Source organism: Mobula hypostoma, chromosome 12 (genome assembly GCF_963921235.1).
Source record: "Mobula hypostoma chromosome 12, sMobHyp1.1, whole genome shotgun sequence".
In the NCBI taxonomy this organism is placed as follows: domain Eukaryota; kingdom Metazoa; phylum Chordata; class Chondrichthyes; order Myliobatiformes; family Myliobatidae; genus Mobula; species Mobula hypostoma.
Genome location: NC_086108.1, coordinates 54,725,281 through 54,745,126, shown reverse-complemented (window position 1 = coordinate 54,745,126; position 19,846 = coordinate 54,725,281). Strand labels below are relative to the sequence as shown.

At 39.0% G+C, this 19,846-nt stretch overlaps 1 protein-coding gene across 4 annotated transcripts in view; it reads right to left on the bottom strand.

Annotated features, from left to right (window-relative positions):
• Positions 1-19,846, bottom strand: part of dnajc6 (DnaJ (Hsp40) homolog, subfamily C, member 6) — a 132,986-nt gene that overhangs the window by 70,955 nt on the left and 42,185 nt on the right. For all 4 annotated transcript variants that reach the window (XM_063064144.1, XM_063064145.1, XM_063064143.1 and 1 more), the window contains 4 exons: positions 8,812-8,950; positions 4,547-4,596; positions 3,244-3,392; positions 2,914-3,036 (listed from right to left, as the gene is read on the bottom strand). In XM_063064144.1, coding sequence (XP_062920214.1) covers positions 2,914-3,036; positions 3,244-3,392; positions 4,547-4,596; positions 8,812-8,950 — 461 coding nt within the window. The remainder of the gene's footprint in view (positions 1-2,913; positions 3,037-3,243; positions 3,393-4,546; positions 4,597-8,811; positions 8,951-19,846) is intronic.

Sequence of the window (19,846 nt, the reverse complement as noted above, 5' to 3'; positions counted from 1 at the left end):
ACAACAACGCCAAACACAAGACAATATATGAAGGACACTTCACATTATGGATCATATATAAAAAAAATAGTGATAAGCGTGGACACTGAAAAGGTGTTTGATTCAGTTAATTGGAATTTTCTTTACAGAGTTTTACATAGATTTGGTTTCCATGACACAATTATTAAAAATATACAGGCACTATATGACAACCCTACTGCTAGCATTAAAATCAATGGATATTTATCACATAGTTTTACCCCAGAAAGGGGCACGAGACAGGGTTGTGCATGGTCACCGTTACTCTTCACATTATATCTGGAACCATTAGCTCAATACATCAGACAAAATGAAGATATCAGGGGACTTACTATTAAAGGGACAGAGCATAAATTGGCCTGTTACGCGGATGACATTTTGATCTACCTAGGGCAACCAACATACTCTTTACCTAAATTGATACAATCCTTTGAACAATATGGTCAAATATCAGGACACAAGATCAACATAGATAAAACCCAATTTCATATAACTATAGCCCATCAAGAGAAATTGAAAGTAGATATCCCTGGGCATGGCAAACAGAGTCTTTCAAATATTTGGGCGTCATTATGCCAAAAGATTTGGCAAAATTATCAGAATGAAATTACCAGCCTATACATAAAAAAATTAAGGAAAATATAACAAGATGGAACCTAATTCCTTTTTTTAGTCTCAGTTTAAGGATTGAATCTATTAAAATTAATATACTGCCCAGACTATTATATCTCTTTCAGACCCTACAAATAGAGATTAATCAAAATCAATTCAATGAATGGAACAAAATGTTATCAAGATATATATGGCAAGGTAAAAGGTCTAGAGTTTGTCTCAAAACTTTGCAATTAGCCAAGGAAAGGTGGGGCGGGGGGAAAAGGGGCCTACCTTCGCTTAGAGATCATTATTTTGCAGCACAGTTGAGAGCCGTGATATGTTGGTGCAACCCATCATATGACGCTCAATGGAAAAACATTGAGGAGAGGATACTTCCCATCCCCATACAGGCAATTTTGGCTGATAACAACCTACAAAGGTACATAAATACTATTGGTAACCCATGGGTGAAATGGACTCTTAAAATATGGAAAATTATTATATAAGAATATAAACTAGAGGGAGATATTGCAACTCTTAAATGGTGTGCATATGACTTGGATTTTTACGCCAAGTAAACTGGATGCTAGATTTAAGGACTGGACAGCTAAAGGAATAACAGTTCTTTGCAATATAATGAAAGAAGGAACACTGTTCAGTTTTGAAATGCTTAAAGAGAAACACTTATTAGAAAAACAAGACTTTTATCAGTATTTACAGATGCGACAGTATGTTAATAGGATGGTTAAAAATGTAACCAAGGCAAGTACATGTTTGATAGAGCTATTTAGAAAAGCATATAATTCAGATAACGGTAGTAGAATCATTTCAAGCGTGTATAAGGGTTTATCAAATCTTAAAGCATATTCGACTTCATACATTAAAACAAAATGGGAGAAGAAAGGAGGGATAATTATATCTGAGGAAGAATGGACAATAATATGGAGGTAGTGTACCAGTTCACAGAAATGGAGGGAGTTCGGATGGAAAAACTTGATAAGGTATTTTATTACACCCTCTCAGAAATTCCATTATGATAGTAACCCCCCTGTTTGCTGGAGAAATTGTGGAAATCAAAATGCAAACCATTATCATACTTTCTGGGAATGCCCCGTTATCAAAGACTACTGGAGCGGGATACATAATGCCCTAAAAGACATCTTTAAATGTGAAACACCCTCAGAGAGTAAGACCATATATTTTGGGTATATACCTCAAGAATGGTTGAAAAGATATACAGTAGATATTTAATGAATATACTGCTGGTGGCTGGTAAAAAGACTCTTATCAGGAAATGGTTATCACAGGAGAGCCCAACTTTAAATGCATGAATGGAAATTACAATAGACATTTACAAAATGGAGAAGATAACAGCATCTGTTAATCATAAGTTGGAACAACTTGACTCATACTGGGAAAAATGCTTTAACTACCTAACACCTCATAGGCCTGATTTTATTCTCACAAATCAATGAATATGTTGTTCAAAAAAAAAATCACTCCCTACTTGTACATAGTTTCAAAGTTGCTGGTGAATGCAGCAGGCCAGGCAGCATCTCTAGGAAGAGGTACAGTCGACGTTTTGGGCCAAGACCCTTCGTCAGGACTAACTGAAGGAAGAGCTAGTAAGAGATTTGAAAGTAGGAGGGGGAGGCGAGATCCAAAATGATAGGAGAAGACAGGAGGGGGAGGGATGGAGCCAAGAGCTGGACTGGTGATTGGCAAAAGGGATATGAGAGCGTTCACCAGCAACTTTGATGTGTGTTGCTTGAATTTCCAAATCTGCAGAATTCCTCGTGTTGTACATAGTTTTCTCCTTTTGCTTGTTCTTTCTTTCCTCCCTTTTCTATAAGCGTATACATCAGATAAATATTATGTGGAGATTTGTGGTAAATATGACTATATAATATACATGTACAATATCTGAAATACATCTTATGGAAATGTTTGTTTGATGATGAACTTCAATAAAAAATAAATTACCAAAAAAGAAAACAACCCCCACACACGCCCATCAAGGTGTCTTGCAAAGCCTCAGAAATGGAGTGGAAACATCATCTTTGACCTCAATTGCTTCCTAAGAGAAGTCTGAAGACTGGACTGTGGTGGATCAACAAGTCCCAGAATAGTTTTCACATTCCCCTTTTACTTGCCAAAATAATTCAAATTTAAATTGTTCATACTTTTTAATCAACCCACCCTCCCAGACAGCACTGAAAAACTTCCTTTTCTACATTTCTTAACAGTAAATGGCAATGTTCCATCAAACTTTTCATATTACTCAGTTTTGCTGTATCTTACCACACAGTGAACAGCACAGACATTCTTGGGGTTTTGCTGTAGCCAGTGATGCATATTCTTACATACTGCGTACAGGTTGTGTAAACTGGGAGCTTGTCGAGCTGGCCAGCTGCACTCAGATATCTATTCAAAGAGGGACGGACAAGTAGTAAAACAGGATCAAAAGAGAATTCTGTATGCAGCATTAAATTATATTTAACCAGCAAGGCCAAAGATGGATAAGCATTCATTTTAAATAACTTACCTATAAACACTCCTGAAAAATAGTAATAATCTCAGCATGTGGCTGTAACCAATGGCACATGAAGTAGATCATTAACATATACTTACTCTGTTGTGAAACTTGGCACTTCTGTAAGATTTCTGAGATAAATTAAAGATTGTATAATGATCCAAGTGCCGGGAATCCAAAAACGATCGGACATCATCAATCTGATTCTTGAAACTCAACTCCACTCCTTCAGCAGGATAGGTTATCACTAAGAGAAAGTGAAAACTATTGTCAGATTGATAACAATCTTCTTAATAGATTGAATTAAACCAGTATTTCTCCTTCACATATTTCAATTTAGATTAGATTAGATTAGATTATGAGGACACTCAGTCCTCATTTATTGTCATTTAGAAAAGCATACATTTAAAAAATGATACAATGTTCCTCCAGAAAGGTATCACAGAAACACAGGACAAATCAAGACTAAAACTGACAAAACCACATAATTATAACATATAGTTACAACAGTGCAAAGCAATACCGTAATTTGATAAAGAGCAGACCATGGGCATGGTAAAAATTCTCAAGTCCCGATAGCCCCATCTTCTCACGCAGACGGTAGAAGGGAGAAACTCTCCCTGCCATGAACCTCCAGCGCTGCAAACTTGCTGATGCAGCACCAGGAAGCACCCGACCACAGCCGACTCTGAGTCCGTCCGAAAACTTCGAGCCTCCGACAACAAGCTCTGAGCACCATTTCTGCCGAGCACTTCGACCCCGCCCCAGCCACCAAGCAACAAGCAAAGCTGACTTAATTTAACGTCCCATTTTAAAACTGAAGACTTCAGCAAAGATCTTTAGCTCCAAGTATCCCACTTTCCTTCCAATCCTCACACCTTTATCCATCACAAACTCCATTTAATTATATTGAGTGACGACAAATTATAGCACGCAGCTTGAAGAGATGGTTGCATTACATACATTATCTCTATTCTCTTAAATCAGTTTCTAAAACCCAGTATGATACATGATCTATAAACTCATTGTTACAGCTCTGTGCATCGCAGTGAAGATGAACTTTCAGCCACAAAGACCAGGTAACTCATCCTCCTCTGAGTTATGGCACAGCATGATAACTGAATAAGGCATCACAAAGCCTTGGCACTTTATACAACCATGAAATATGCATTTATCAATTCTGTGGACATTTTTTATCGGATTGGCCAAAATACCAGCACAAGTCAAACGATCACTTTTGCAACCCCATGCGACTCCATTACCAAATGAGTTGGCTGGATCAAGAAGAATGTGTTATAAATGGGAAACATTTTACTTTATCCATTTTCAAACAGGATCCGCATTGAAAATTTTAATTGGATTCAACATTTAAATAACAGATGAAAGGAACATTTACTGTACCTATTAACCTTGATGTGATGTATGAAATATTAAGTTCTCCCTTGGCATAACTATAATAAAACAAATTAAATGTTTAGCTAAAGCATGTATATATATTTTTTTTCACTAATAGAAAATTATTTGAAATATTGCAATAAGAACATGGGATGCAGCAAAGAGGGAAAAAAAGACAAGTTTCAAGCATTCAATACCAACATTAGTGAAATCAGTCCATCACCCTGCAAGAGGCAGCTTAAACAAACAGTAAAATAATTGGTATGCATAAGCCGACATTAAAGTGCTCCTGACTGGTCTTATTATCTCAGCGTTGTTGCTATAATGGAAGAGTGGTGCAAAGCTCATAAACACAAATATAACAAGTATTAACTCCATATTAAAACGATATTGAGATCAAGTAACAAATGGTCAGTTAAGTCAAAGATCATGCTAATTTCAAAAAACGTGCTGAAACTGAAATATGTTTGGGATTTGCAGGATGTGAAAGTCAGGACACTAATTTAAACTGCGATGCCTAAGGCAGAGAAAACCTGGGACAGAATATGTATATTAAATCTGCCAGTAGGGTTGTGGTAAACCATATATATATGTTGTAACTGGGTTAACTGTCTGGACACACCCCTCTGCTGACTGCCCCTGTGGCTCCTCCCACAGAGTCCTGTATAAAGGTGTTCGCCTTGCCCCTCCCCCTCAGTCCGGGGGCAGACACTCACCGTGGAGGTCGTATTGTACAGCGAATAAAAGCCTTTCAGTATTTTACCAAACCTCAGTCTTTTGGAGTAATTGAAGGTGCTTCACGGGTTAGCTTACAAATGATTAAATAAAGTAAGGTTCGTGAAAAAGCTAGAGCCAGAACACTGAATAAGAGACAGAGTAAACAAGGCCGGCATTGAACATTCAAAGGACAACATCACTGAAGCAAATGGCATGTGACAGAATTCTAGACAATTATCAGGAGTTCTACTAAAGGAGTTGCTCTGTCTGTGTAAGAGTAAAAAAGTATGATACAAAATGCCTCAATGTTCAGATATGAAGAAGCTCATAATAACCAAAACTACGATTTGGAAATAATTAGTAGAAAACATGTATGTAGGACGAAAGAAGAAGGGCAGACAAAGTCTGCAGTGTGAGAGAGGCAGAGACAGCAGCTGCAAGGCAACAAGACTCAGCAGATGGAAAAGGGACCCTGACTGCAGTGAAGGCAAGTCTGAGGTTCTGAAGAAATGATTGCGACACCCATTGTCTTTGTTAGATACCACGTCTTTGTGCTGTATGCAATCAAATTCTAAGTCTACCCCGTGGTTTGCTGTGTCATGAATAAGTGTCAAGTGAGGTGGAATTAAGAATTCTTACTGCCTCTCCTTCCAATGGCGTCAATGTACAACATAAAAACAAGTAACTTGTATGAACAGCAACCTGGTACTTCCCTGCAACACACAAAGTTGCTGGTGAACGCAGCAAGTCAGATAGTTCCCTGCCTTCTTTTTAAACAGATCGTCAAGATCTCCCACCCCTACACTTGATCTCCTGAAACTGCTTTTGTACACATGCACAGTTCCTGAAAGAAAGCTTGGTGAGAGGAAAGTACAAACTCATTTTACTTTATCCAACTAATTCAAAAACTGGCATCAAGCTGTTATGAAGCATGTAATCAATCTAAGTAGGACAAAAAAAAACGTGATAGTTGATGAACAGATGGTACCTTAAAACTTTGGTAGCCTTTACCTTTGAACTTTAGGTCATAACTTTCAGAACAAAATTTTGGAGTTATATTGTTTTCTGGCAGCGTGTAAGATTGATTAGTGAACTTAAGATCAAAACTATGAAGGCAGCTTCTCCTCCTAAAATCATATGAAATGTCATCTACGTTATCCACTCCAGAGTTAAGTAGCAAGGATCCTTGCCACAACAGCACAACTTAAAATCACTGCCTCTGATTAAAATTATTGCCATTTGCCGAAACTTTGCAGGAAGAAGAGGCACCTTTGCAGACTGGACTCATGCCCACCACACCAAGTGAAAACTGCCAAAATCATTTCAAATGCAGTGTAGTTTGTCTGCATTGTAAGCAGCTCATTCACTGAGCTGGATCATTCCTCGATTGCTTGACCTTTTCTAATGTCAGAAGTCAGATTAATCTGCTAGAATGCTCCAAAATATTTATGAAATTTAAATTTGATTGGCCCTACCCTTCCCCGTACAAAAGTCTCACAATAACCGGAGTTGCGACATTGGTTAGGGCGAGCTATTCTCTCTGACAGCCATTGCAGAATAATCAGGAAGAAATGCTTTGGCTGATATTTTCGTGTTTCCACTGCCAAGCTGCTTGGGCAGCAATCACTGTTCAAAACATCTAAACCTTAAGAGTTTAGTCTGACTGCAAATTCTGGTCTTCATTTTCATGCTACTGAGAGGGGACAAGATTTGCTTTGTATAACGAATTTAATTCCTTTACAAATGTCAGCTGATTTATTCCATTTTGGTTAATAGAGAGGTCTTTCCTACAAGAATATTATTTGCTTGAGTTTTTTTTAAATCACTCTCAATATGTTGAGCTCTGATAACCAACTTAGCAAATGGTCTAAATGTCACAACATAACTACTAGCTGTAAATACTAATTAGGTCACGACGCCTCTGTGGAGGCAGACACAGATTTAATGTTACATGTCAATTAGTGTTCAATTGAACAGTCAGTTCATTTCCAGGCATGCCCTGATCACTCTCTCAGGTCAGCATCACTTTGTATGCCATGCATCCAAGGGGATGCTTTAAATACTCCTTTCAGTAGATTTAGCTGTATAGCAGCATAAAACCAATGTGTTAACAGAATCCACATGACCCAAACTGACATCCTTCGCATGCTTCCTCTTAGTTGGTCCACCCCAAGATTTGGCAGAAAGAATTTTAGTATGAGGCAAGTAAATTGCTTTTATTTTAGACAAGTGAATACAGTATATACATCAATTATAATCAGACCGCAATTAATAAAATTGCAATAAATAAGAAAAATTATGAAAAACTACCCATTTTCTCTGGAGAGCCTTATTTAAGCCTTTCTAAAGTCCTGATTTTTGATGTTAAAGAGCTGGGGGAGTAGGGTAATCTTAACCTGCAAGAAAAACAAATTTTTGAGAAGTCTAAGCCAAGTCATATGATCATTCTCGTCGCGCCTGAAAGAGGTGAAGACTTATTATATTCTACCAGTGGCCCATTAACCTTCAAAGCATATTTCAAAGCCCTAAATCTGCTTTCTTTTTAAAAAAAAACTTTTTTTTATAAGCTTGACTCTTTAAAATTTGTACTTCAACATAATTCTGAAAATCTTTTAGGAAAGGGAAAAAAGGAATTAAAACACTTGCAGTAGGAGTTTTAAGAAAAAAAAACTTGAAGAGCCTAGGTAACAACTAAAGAGTTTTTCCTTATTCCACAAGGCAAGCTGCAGATAAACCTTCATGTCCCCAAAACCTGGATTTAGTTTGCAACAAATAGCACACATGTGCAACAGTCCAAATTGGGCCCAAACCTCAGATGCTGTCTGGGTGGATTTTGCACATTCTTGTGACTGCCTGATTTCTTACAGATGTTCTGGTTTCTTGCCACATCACAAAACAAACTGTAATTACCCATAGTGTAGACAGATAGCAGGTGATACAGAAGGGTACTGATAGATATGTGATGGAGAAAAGGATACGAAGGAATAAAACTGACAGGAGCAGGATCATCTGGATGGCCTGCATATATATATTACTTCTATATGACAAGAAAATGTAATGTGAAGTGAGAGATCACTGTTTCAAAGAGTTCACTGACTTTTCATAAAAGATAAAAACAACAGGATCCACATCTTCTCTCAGGAATATATTCCACATCCTACAATGGACTGAACAATCTCTATGCATCATACCAAAATTTCATATACATATTTATCCAGTTATTTAATTAAGCTTAGTAATTTTCTTTGTACATTATAGGCAAGGTGATCGTGTTTTCTTAAATTGGTTTGCACATAGACATAACTTTAGATTTGCTACTCACAAAGTTAACAAGAACGGAGATAAATTTAAGCAAAATACGCACAAGTTATATATCTTTATAAATATACAGAAGCAGATTTAATGGCATTTCTAAGGTTACATTTATACTAGCCTTCAATATTTAAGGATTTAAATCATTTGTGGCTCAACAAATTAACGAACCCTCAACATCAGAGAATTGGTGTAGCTTTCACTTTGCATGCATTGTTCCTCCAGTACTTCCAAATATTTACCTGGCTACAGATTGTATGACCTTTGAGGAGGTATCTTTCAGGTTGTCCTTTAAGTTGCTGAAGAGTCTTCCAGCTCCTCCTTTTACCATATCGAGCAGTCCACTCCCAAAAGTGGGTTCCACATCTTGAGAAGAGGTACCTGAGAAAGCACCAGATGGACCATAATGTATCTTAATAATCTATTTCCAGCAATTCAGGGCGAGTTCAAGATACTGAAAGAAAATCAGTAACTTCAGTATCTCTAAAAAGTTCAGAAATTGGAATTCCTTGGGGCAAACTGAAAAGGCCGAGAAAACACGAAGAAGATATTCTTTGCCTTTAAAAAACAAGAAATACAGGGTTGTTAATCAACAGAAATAATATCCTCAAGACTTAGTTATATGTTCTTTTTAAATACTTCAGTTATCAAACTAGTCAACAGTTGCATTGCTTTTTAATGATAACATAGCTATTCCTATCAAAATAGTGAAAAGTATTATTGAATCTATATATACCCCTATGAATTACCACACAATCAAATTTAACAATTCTGAAATTTAGACCTATAAATTCCTTTCTAAATTAAATCTATAACATTAAATTTTGCAGTAGGACAACAGGCTCGTTTTAAATGAAAATGAAAGATATTTACTACCTTTTGTATTATTGGGCATTTTAAGCAACTAGCTGCAAAATCCAAATTTTATCTCATGAGATTAGAGAAATTTACTCTAGAGAGAGAGAATCAAGTCAGTTTGCTATACCTGTAAGAGAATGGATGAGGATGCAAAAAAAAGCTTTAAAAGAGTATTAGTCAGCTGAGAAATTAAATGTTCAAGAGGACTGAGGTGTGCTTGCACAGAAGTTACTGAAAGCAGAGAATGAGAGGAGATCTAATTGAAACTTAAAAGAACTTGACAGCCTAGATACAAGGACAATGACTTCTTCAAGCAGGGGAAACAAGGACCAGGGAAAACAGTTTGAGAATAAGGGGTGTGCATTTAGGACTAAGAAAAGGATAAATTTCTTCACTTGATAGGGTGATGAATTTTGGAATTCTCTACCCTGGAGAGCAGTGGAATCACCATTAAGACCTCCCAACTGCGCAACATCAATAGATCTGCACTTAAACCTATATTATTAATTATTAAGCAGTGCTTTTCAGTCTGAAGGGGTTTCTATAACAGTTCCTGAAAGAAACTTCTCCCCTATTACCAAATAACTTCTATCCATGTATTACTAAATTTAAGGTGATATTATTAACCTTGTGGAGGACATCAGCTGGGAAAGGACATGGCTGATGTGATTCAACACAGGCAGCTCTGAATTATGGGTTAAGTATCCCTTATCCAAGAATCCAAAATCTGAAAACCTCCAAAATCTGAAACATTTTTTGAGCTCTGACATGGTATCACAAATGGAAAGTTCCACAGGGCACTGGGAATGCTCCCAGGGGATGCACAGGTCTCTGTGCAACACACAGTTCTGACAAGTGATCTCACATATGTATGCAGAGAAGTTAGTGAAAAATTGAAAAACACTGCATAAAGCAAAAACTGAAGATCTTGATTGTGTATTGAAAGAGTGGATTCCTCTGCATCGGAGCGAACACATGTCACTCCATGGTATACTGATCATGAAGCAAGCAATGATCTGTCACGACAAACTGAAAATTTAAGGTAATTGTAAGTGTTCAGCAGCTGGCTGCAGAATTTAAGAAAAGGCACAGATTCAATTTTTTTTTAAATTAAAAGATAAAGCACCTACTGATCATGAAGCAGCAGAAAAATTCATTGAGTTTGTCCAGATCGTCACTGATGAAAATCTAACACCCTAACAAGTCTACAGTGCTGAGTGTACTGTAACCTTTTAATCAAAACACAGCATCTTAGGTGGAGACTGAAAGCCTGTCGTTGTTTCTTGTTCAAAAGCTAATTCAGCTACTCTCCTGATACCGCTGTGCTGCTTTTGTTACCCTGTACACATTATATTTTCATTATATTAATGGTATGCAATAATTTTTACTGTTAAGTACATAGGTATGATGAACAAGTGTAAGACAAAGACTGCTTACCGGTAGCAGATAAATTCAGACCCAGAAATAATGGCAATCCTAAGCTATCACATTATATATTCCAAAACCCAAAATTCAAAAGACCTCCAGCCCGAAGCATTTCAGATAAGGGGTACTCAACCTGCATCATATCTTGGTTAAAAAATTTAGGAGGAGGCAAAGTGAACCTACCAGGGCAAATCTGAAGGTGGTAGAGAGAAAGATGGGCATGCAGCTGTTTGCAAACAAATCTTTGGAAGACGTAGGCCAAGTTATACAGAATTCTCTGCTTATTAATAATGCAAGAGGATTCAGAAGGATGGAAGCTATGCTAAATCCTTTTGACATTGGTCAGACTTCAGCAGGGGCACATTGGGAATACATCAAGGTTTTACAATTGGTTTCCCACATGAGGCAAGCAACAAAAACTGCATTATAGGAATTTCAGTATGGAAGAAAATAATGGCAATGATATTTGATTTAGGCTCACAAAAATCTTCAAAAGGGCTAAAATACAGGTGATGCAACCATTGCTTCCAGTAATAGATGCAGTTACATGAATCTATGATTCTATGACTGGTAAAAGGACACTTTTAAAACAATGAGTTGTTGTAATCAACAACTAATTACATGGAAATGTTATAGAAGCATGTCTAATAGCAACAAAAAAATTACATCTATGTGAAAAGAGAAAATTATAGAGCCAGTGAGAGGGATAGATTAATTGGTAACTCTATCAAAGAGCCAATAATGGTCAACATGGTTGAACAATCTTTTGAGTAATATTCTTCTGTGATTGTTTTCTACCCTTTGCTTAATGGCTTCAGGCATTTAAATATAGTTATTGTTCACATATCTCTCAGTAATTATCAAAGATATATGCACAATACTTGCAACTGAATTGATCACTATTGTGAAGTAATCAAACACCAGAACACACAAATTCAGGACAAAGATGTCTGACACCTTTTGACATTAACAATAGAGGAATGCAACAGAGGAAACACTGGTCAAAGCCTTGGAAGAGAAGAGACTGGGAGATAATGGTAACAAGTGGAGCTGACTGATGACATTTCAATCAAATGCTTCATCTTTTCTGCAGCTGCAACGAGATCTCACCACTGGCCACATCATTTCCTCCACAATCCTATCCATCTTCCATAAAAACCACTCTGTGACTCCCTTGTCTGTTCATTCAACCAAACTCCCTGACTCATGGCACTTCTCCCTGCAACTGCAGAAGATAGAACACTTCTACCTACCCCTCCTCCTACTCCTCACTCACCACCATCCGGAGACACAAACACCCTTCCAGGTGAGGTATGGATCACGTGCATCTCCTCTATCCTTGTATACTGCACTCTGTGCTCCAAATGTGGCTTCCTCTACTTCTGCAAACAAAGCACAGACTGGACAATCAATTTGCAGACCACCTGTACTCTCTCCACCATGTCTATCCTGAGTCCCCAGGTGACTGCCATTTCAATTCCCCTTGCAACACTGACCTGTGTATCCTTGGCCTTCAGCACTGTCAAGGTAGAGCTCAACACAAACTACAGTAACAACACTCCATATTCTGCCTGGGTACTGTGCAACCCAATGGCACGAACGCCAAGTTTTCCAATTTGAGGTGACCTTCATTGCTGTTTTACTTATTCCTCCCCACTTCAAGTTCACCTCTGGTCTGGTTATAGTTTTCCTCGCCTTCCCCCTCCTGGTTGCTTCCACCAGTTTTAAACATGGATCCCCTGACTTCCCCTATTTAGTTCCACCTCCTTCAATTCTCGCTTAATTGTTACCATTATTATCTTCTTCACTTATCTGATTACAGCCTTTGTTTTCCACTTAGCATCCACCAGCTGCTAACTTCACCTTCACCATCTGGCTCCACCAGCCTTGTGTCTGCCCCTATCTATCACCCACCCGCCTGTCTCCCATCTCCACTCCTTGCCCTCTCCTCCCTGGCTCCATCTGCCTATTATCCTTTATCCAGCCTTTGTCCAATCACCTACAGTCCCTTGGCTGATCTCACCCCCACCCTGCCTCTATGTTGGCCATCTTCCCTCTCCACTCGGTGAACTAAGCAGCATGCTGCACCAGGACCTAGTTCCTCCAACTGACGGTTTGTTGCTCCAGATTTCAACGTCCCCTCTCTCGATGAAAATCAATGTTTGATATTTAATAGATACAGTAGCCTCAGCAGATCTTCTCATTCAGCAGACTGGCTGAGCCAAAATAACTTGCTTTCCCTCAGACTTGTGGGGTCTGAAGTAGCAGGTAAGGCTAATGCTGGACCCATGGATTCTGCCACTAGTAGGCTGGAAGTAGTTGAGTGAGTAGGTAGTTTGGAAGGTGATACATCCCTCTACATTTCACCCACTGGTGGAGTCTGTATCATGAAATTTGACTGTGCTGTGGACACTACTTGAACAGGCGTCGTTGTTGTTGGCATATTTTCTATTACATGGAATCAGTTCAGGATGAGCTCTATGCTATTACCATGACCGAACAACTGGCAACTCAAACGTACTCTTCCCCCAAACTCAGTGCTTGCAATTCCTGCTAAAGGGGGCCAGAATCCCACCGGCACATTGTGCCACCTGGAGAAATGCAGGAAATTCGGAGCCCGTTCTAAATTTGGACTTCAAACTGAGAGGCCGTAGGGAGCAAAGAGTGACACTTTTATCGTTCTCTTCATACCAGATTCTTCTGTGTGGCACAAGTCACACCAAGAAAATTTCTTTCTACTCAACATTTGTTCTTTCACAGAAAATATTTGTATTCTCAAAACTGTGTTGCAGTCAATGAAAACATTGCTCATTGCAAGTCATTAAGAGAGATTCTGCACATTCTGTAAATATTGACAACACACACAAAATACTGGAGGAACTCAGCAAGTCAGGCAGGTGGTTACATAAAACCTGCCAGCTTGTATTTCCCCTTATTCTGGTTTCTGCCCCCCTCCTTTCCAGTCCTGATGAATGATCTCAGCCCAAAACGCCCACTGTTCAGTCTGCTCCATAAATGCTGCCTGACTTGCTGAGATTCTTCAGCATTTTGTGTATTTTTCATTGCAATGATCCTTATTTTTATGATCCTTACTGTCGAAATTATTAAGATTCAAAGGAAAAAACACATAATCCTACAACATGAGAGCACAAAAGCCTGTGATATATTTCAATTCTGGCTTTATGGCATTTCAACATTGAAAATAGGGTCACTCGATAGCTGCATATTGCACAGTATACCAATCGCACACAAGAACTTGGTTGAAATCATGTTATTTTTAATGTGTTCCTGCTGGCTACTTGAGAAGGCATTTGGGTTTATCTCACCATCAGTGCTTAGGTTAACTTTATTTCAGTGCAAATATTGAGTGATATTAACTGAATAAGGTGAAAAATGGTACTTTCAAATTAACTAACAGGAATGTGCTGTAACTTCAGGGAATTGGCCCAATGACCGCAGATATTCCCTGTTCTTACATGAATGGCAACCACATTCAACTTCAAGAGGAAACAATTATTTTTACTCTTAGATGGATGAGATTTTAAAAGCTGGAGGGGATTCCAAGAAGACATGGAAGGTGTCATAGGAGGAGGAGATGGGGAGAATTCAGTGACAGGGATGATTGAGGGACGACACATCAGTTGAGATACAGACTAAATGAGTGCATCCATAATGTCCTAATTTGCAATATTAAATTGCCCCAACTATCTGTACACTACTTGAATTGGGTAATTTGACACTTCTTTCACTTCACTTTTTTCCTGAATATTAATTATAACGTAACTAAGTTTTAATGTCGCAAAGAATTTACCCACTTAGCCGTATCAGTTTCTAACACGTAGAAAAATTTTCACTTCAAAATAATTTTTCACTCTTCATAAACATATCACAACTATGATATTTTCTTGCTCCCTATATCAATCAATTTGTAGAACTATAGTTTGGTGCATAATACCAAGTTTATGACAATTTTAATCAATAATAAACTTTGAAAAATATCCCATGAGATTATCAAAAAGCAGATTTTACAGATATTTTTCAGTCTTGGTGCGGTGCAGTAGCATTTAAGATCCTGGACCAGCAATTGTTTTTGGACTATTGTTCCAGAAATACTTCCATGCAGATGAGGATCTTATATTCTTCTTAAACAAAAGTACAGTATTTTAAAAATCTTCCCTCAACAATGGTAATTTTACACTTGTTCGTAAAAAAAATCTGATTTTGTCCAATAATGACCTTCAGGAAGGAAATCTGCCATCCTCACTCATATTGCCTAGCCCAAATACGACCCCAGACAAACCTATATGGTTCACTTTTAACTCCATTGGCACTGACAGGATAATTAGGGATGGACAATAAATGTCAGAGATATATATGTATGTACCCTCCTCAACCTATGTCCCACTATTACCAAGAATGAAAACTATGAAGAACAAAACAAGCTTAAATTTTAAGTCTTTAGAAAGCAGCACTATAAAGCATGAGATCACAAAAGTAATATATTCCAGACCACTGAAATTATGAAAATGGGCAAAATATTATGAAAATGAATTAGTTTTGACTTCAGAAAAATAACAGATTCTCAACTTTTCAGCTATACGACAGTAACAAAGAGAAAAAAAGCCCTAAAAATGTAAAAGGGATGGATCAGTTGACTCACCATTTAATATCAAGGCTGATCTTCCACCTCAATTCCTCCTTCCCTGCTCTCAGGTGTACCTAGTTTCCTCTAAAATATCCATAAACACATTTCAGCCTTGAACATGCATGATAATCAAGCATCCAGAACACAAAGACAGCAAAGATTTTCAACTGAAAACTCAAGAGATTTCTCTTTATAGCCCTTCATTAACAACGCTATATCTTAATACTAAGAGCCCTATTTCTAGCCAAGGTAAAACAACAGAACTCATCTAAAGTTCTCATCAGTATTTGTCTTTCAAACAACATCACTGAAACAACTTGCTCTTTTTGAGTTATTGTCACCATGCCTCCCCATATCCAGAACATGGTAGGACCATCTAGGGCATCATTAATTTCACGAAAGGTGCTGGAGCAGAAAAAAAATGCCTATCCTTTGGTATGCCAATCACAAATACAAATTTAGGAGCTCATGCAATCCAGAGTTTGTATCAATGCTTTTAGCTTCCATTTGTATGAATACAAATGATATAATAAAAAATCTCTGATTGCAGAGTCCAACCGATATGTAATAATTTGCACCTCAAGTTTAAGAAAGCAGACAACAGCATTTCATGCCAAATGATGGTGCAAAAGTTGAAACTAAACTGTCTTGGGTCCATTTTTAGAAATACCTCTTAGAAATTCTTCCACTCTTCCGTAACATTCAAAGTTCTGATGCCAACAATGAAATCCCTGCTCACGCCACAAACAGTTGCATTTGAACAGGATGGTGAACAATGAGAAGATTGCTGTCCAACTTGATACCGACAGTGCTGTTTCCAGGCAAATACTGATCTCAACCCAGTAACTATAGTATAGCAGTATCACTGCATCCTGCTCAATAAACACTGTCAGAGCAAATCTATCAAACCTTTCAGGTTTGTGAAACTCTTTGTGGATAAAGAGAATACCATTGTAGCATGGTACTTCAAAGCAACAGCAGGACTTAAATCAGATGGAAAGTCGGGCAGAAATTGGTTAGGCTACACCAAGAATACTGTGTACAATTGTGGTCACCACATTACGAGGATCACATTATTAACAACAGAGGGAGTGCAGAAAAGATGTTTCCTGGAATGGAGGAAATTGGTTACGGTGGGTTTAACCTCACTGGAAAGTAGAAGGCTGAAGGATGAATCATTTGAGACTTGTGAAATTACAGAAGGACATAGATGGGCAACACAAACAAAATGCTGGAAGATCTCAGCAGGTCAGGCAGCACCTAGGGAAATAAATCAGCCAATGCTTTGGGCTGTGATCCTTCCTCAGGACTGAGAAGGAAGGGGGAAGATGCCAGAATAAAAAGGTTTGGGGGGAGGGGAAAAAAGCTAGCTGAAAGGTGATAAGTGAAGCCAGGTGGGTGAGAGGAAGGAATCTGATAGGAGAGAAGTGTAGACCACAGGAGAAGGGGGAGGATGGGGGGACCCAGGGGGAATCTATAGGCAGGTGAGAAGAAGTACAAGGTCAGAGTGGGGAATAAAAAGGGGGAGGGGGATTTGCTTTACTGGAAGGAGAAATCAATATTCATGCCAACAGGCTGGAGGGTACCAAGAAAGAATTTAAGGTTTTGTTCCTTCACCCTGCGGATGGCTCCATCTTGGTACAAGAGAGGGCCATGGACCGACGTGTGGGAATGAGAATCGAAATTAAAACATTTGGCCACCAGGAAGTCCTGCTTGCGGAGGTGCTCGACGAAGCAGTCGCCCGATTTACGACGGGTCTCACCAATGTTGAAGAGGCCGCATCGGGAGCACCGGACACGACAGATGACACCAGCAGATTCGCAGAGGTGTTGCCTCACCTGTTTGGGGCCCTGAGTAGAGAGGAGGGAGGTGGTGTATGGGCAGGTATGGCACTTGGGCTGCTTGCAGGGTGAAGTGCCAGGAGGGAGATTAGTGGGGAAGGATGAATGGACAAGGGAGTCACAGAGGGAGTAATCCCTGTGGAAAGTGGAGGGGGTTGCATAGATGGGAGAGTCAGAACCATTTTCCCAGGTCAGGAGACTCTAGAATTAGAGGGAAAAGGTTTAAGGTGAGAGGGAAATATTTACAGATCTCAGGGGTGATTCTTTCCACACAACAGGTAGTGAATATTTGGACCATGCTACCCGAGGAGATAGTGGGGGCAGGTACTATAACAATACTTAAAAGGTATTGGACAGATACTTGATAGGAAAGGGTAAAGGGATAGTGACCCCAATACTGTCAAATAGGATTAGCCATTTGCCTGTATTAGGGTCATTACCCCGCTACTCTTAGATAGGCATCATGGTTGGCGTTGTCGGAATGGCCCATTGTGTACCGCATGTTTCTGTTATCTGGCTTCAGTGATGATTGTCACATGCAATCACTTTACACAATTATCCAGAAAGTCTAATTTGTATTACTCATTCTTTTTGTTCAAACACTGCTCTGATAACAATTCTATGCACAGAAACTATGATTTGCTATTCTAGGTTCACAATCTGGTACCCAAAATATATGCATTAAGTCTGTCTTGGAGCTGGTACAGTACCACATGTCCTTCATTTACAGCTGTCTCTATTCCCAAATAAAAAAGGTCCATCTATGTTTTGTGAAGTGTGCTGAGTATAATTATTCACAGAAGTCTGTACTCAAATCAAACAGAAGTATTTATTCATCTGCTGCACAGAGGACAAGCATCAGTAGTATAGAAAAATCTTTTCTGAGCATTCATTGAGTAGTTTAACTAATCCTCAACTGTCTAGTTATCATTAAACCTACCAGTTAGAGGTGTATAGTCAGTTACTTCAGACATCATGAACAACTCATGTAAATTCCTCTTCTTCTGATGGATGTGGTGGCCTCTCAGCCGGGCCTCATTACAGTACTTGGTTCCATCTGTGCTCTGACCCAGGACCCTGACTGACCCTGGAGCTACTACTGTTGTTATGGAGACAGCCCTGAATCTCCATCCATTATCTCCAAAAACATTCCACAAACGGACTTTATAATTCTGTGAGTTCTGCTGAAAGACAAGTTATCTCCTGTTTGCTTTTATTTTTTTTTTTAAAATCACATACAGTTGGCCCTGCTTCCTCAGCTGCACAAAATTAATAAACTTTGGTGTAACAAACTTTTACACATGCAATTATATTATGATTACAAGTTAATCCTAAGTGCCATTTTCTCTTGAATTGATGTCCTATTAAAATGAATAGGCCAAATATCGCTGTCTGCCCACATCATCTTCGACATAATTCATCCTTCATTTTGCCACCACTGCAAGATTGTGCCCTGTTCTGTAGCTGTGGTAGCTGGATGTGACTTGAGAGACAAGAGATTCTGCGGATGCTGGAAATCTTGAGCAAACACACACAAAATGATGGAGAAACTCAAAAGGTCAGGCAGCATCTATGGAGGGAAATAAACTGTCAACGTTTTGGGCCAAGACTTTTCATCAAGAACAGAAGAGGGCAGAAGACATTAAAAAATGGTAGGGTGCGGGGGAGGTGCAAGCTGGCAGGTAATAGGAGAGCCCAGGTGATGGGGAAGGTGGAAATGAAAGAAAATATGCAAAGGGGGAAGGAGACATGATTTGAGGTCACTGAGCTTTTTTTTTAAACCATTTAATGGCCACAAGGCATCCAAGCTTGAAGAGGTGTTTGGGCCTGGGACTTTCAACAAGGACAGACATAATTCTTAGTGTTCAAGTGTTTAGCTGTGGTTTACGTAACTATCCTTAACTTTAAATCCAAGAGAACTACCAACGAAGCCAGGCCAACATCACTGCAGCTTAAATTACAATTGCTTCAGTGGCTGTAATTGGTTTTACCTCAAACAACAGAAAAGCTGCAGATGCTGGAAATCCAAGCAACACAAACAAAATGCTGGAGGAACTCAGCAGGCTAGGCAGCATCTGTGGAAAACAGTAAACAATCAATGTTTCAGGCCAAGCTTCTTCATCAAGACTGGAGAAAAAAGATGAGAAGTCAGAGTAAGAAGGTAGGGGGAGGGGAGGAAGAAATACAAGGTAGCAGCAGGTGACAAGTGAAACCGAGAGGAAAGAGGGGTGAGTAATGAGCTGGCAAGTCGATTGGTGAAACAGATAAAGGGCTGGAGAAAGAGAAGTGTAATAGGAGAGGACAGAAGGCTATGGAAGAAATTGAAGATGTAGAAGCACCAGAGGGAGATGATGGGCAGGTAAGGAGAGAGGGGGAAATGGGAACAGGGAATAGTGAAGAAGAAGTGGTAGGCAATTACCAGAAGTTCGAGAATTCTGCGTTCATGCCATCAGAGTGGAGTCTACCCAGACGGAATACAAAGTGTTGTTCCTCCAACCTGAGTGTGG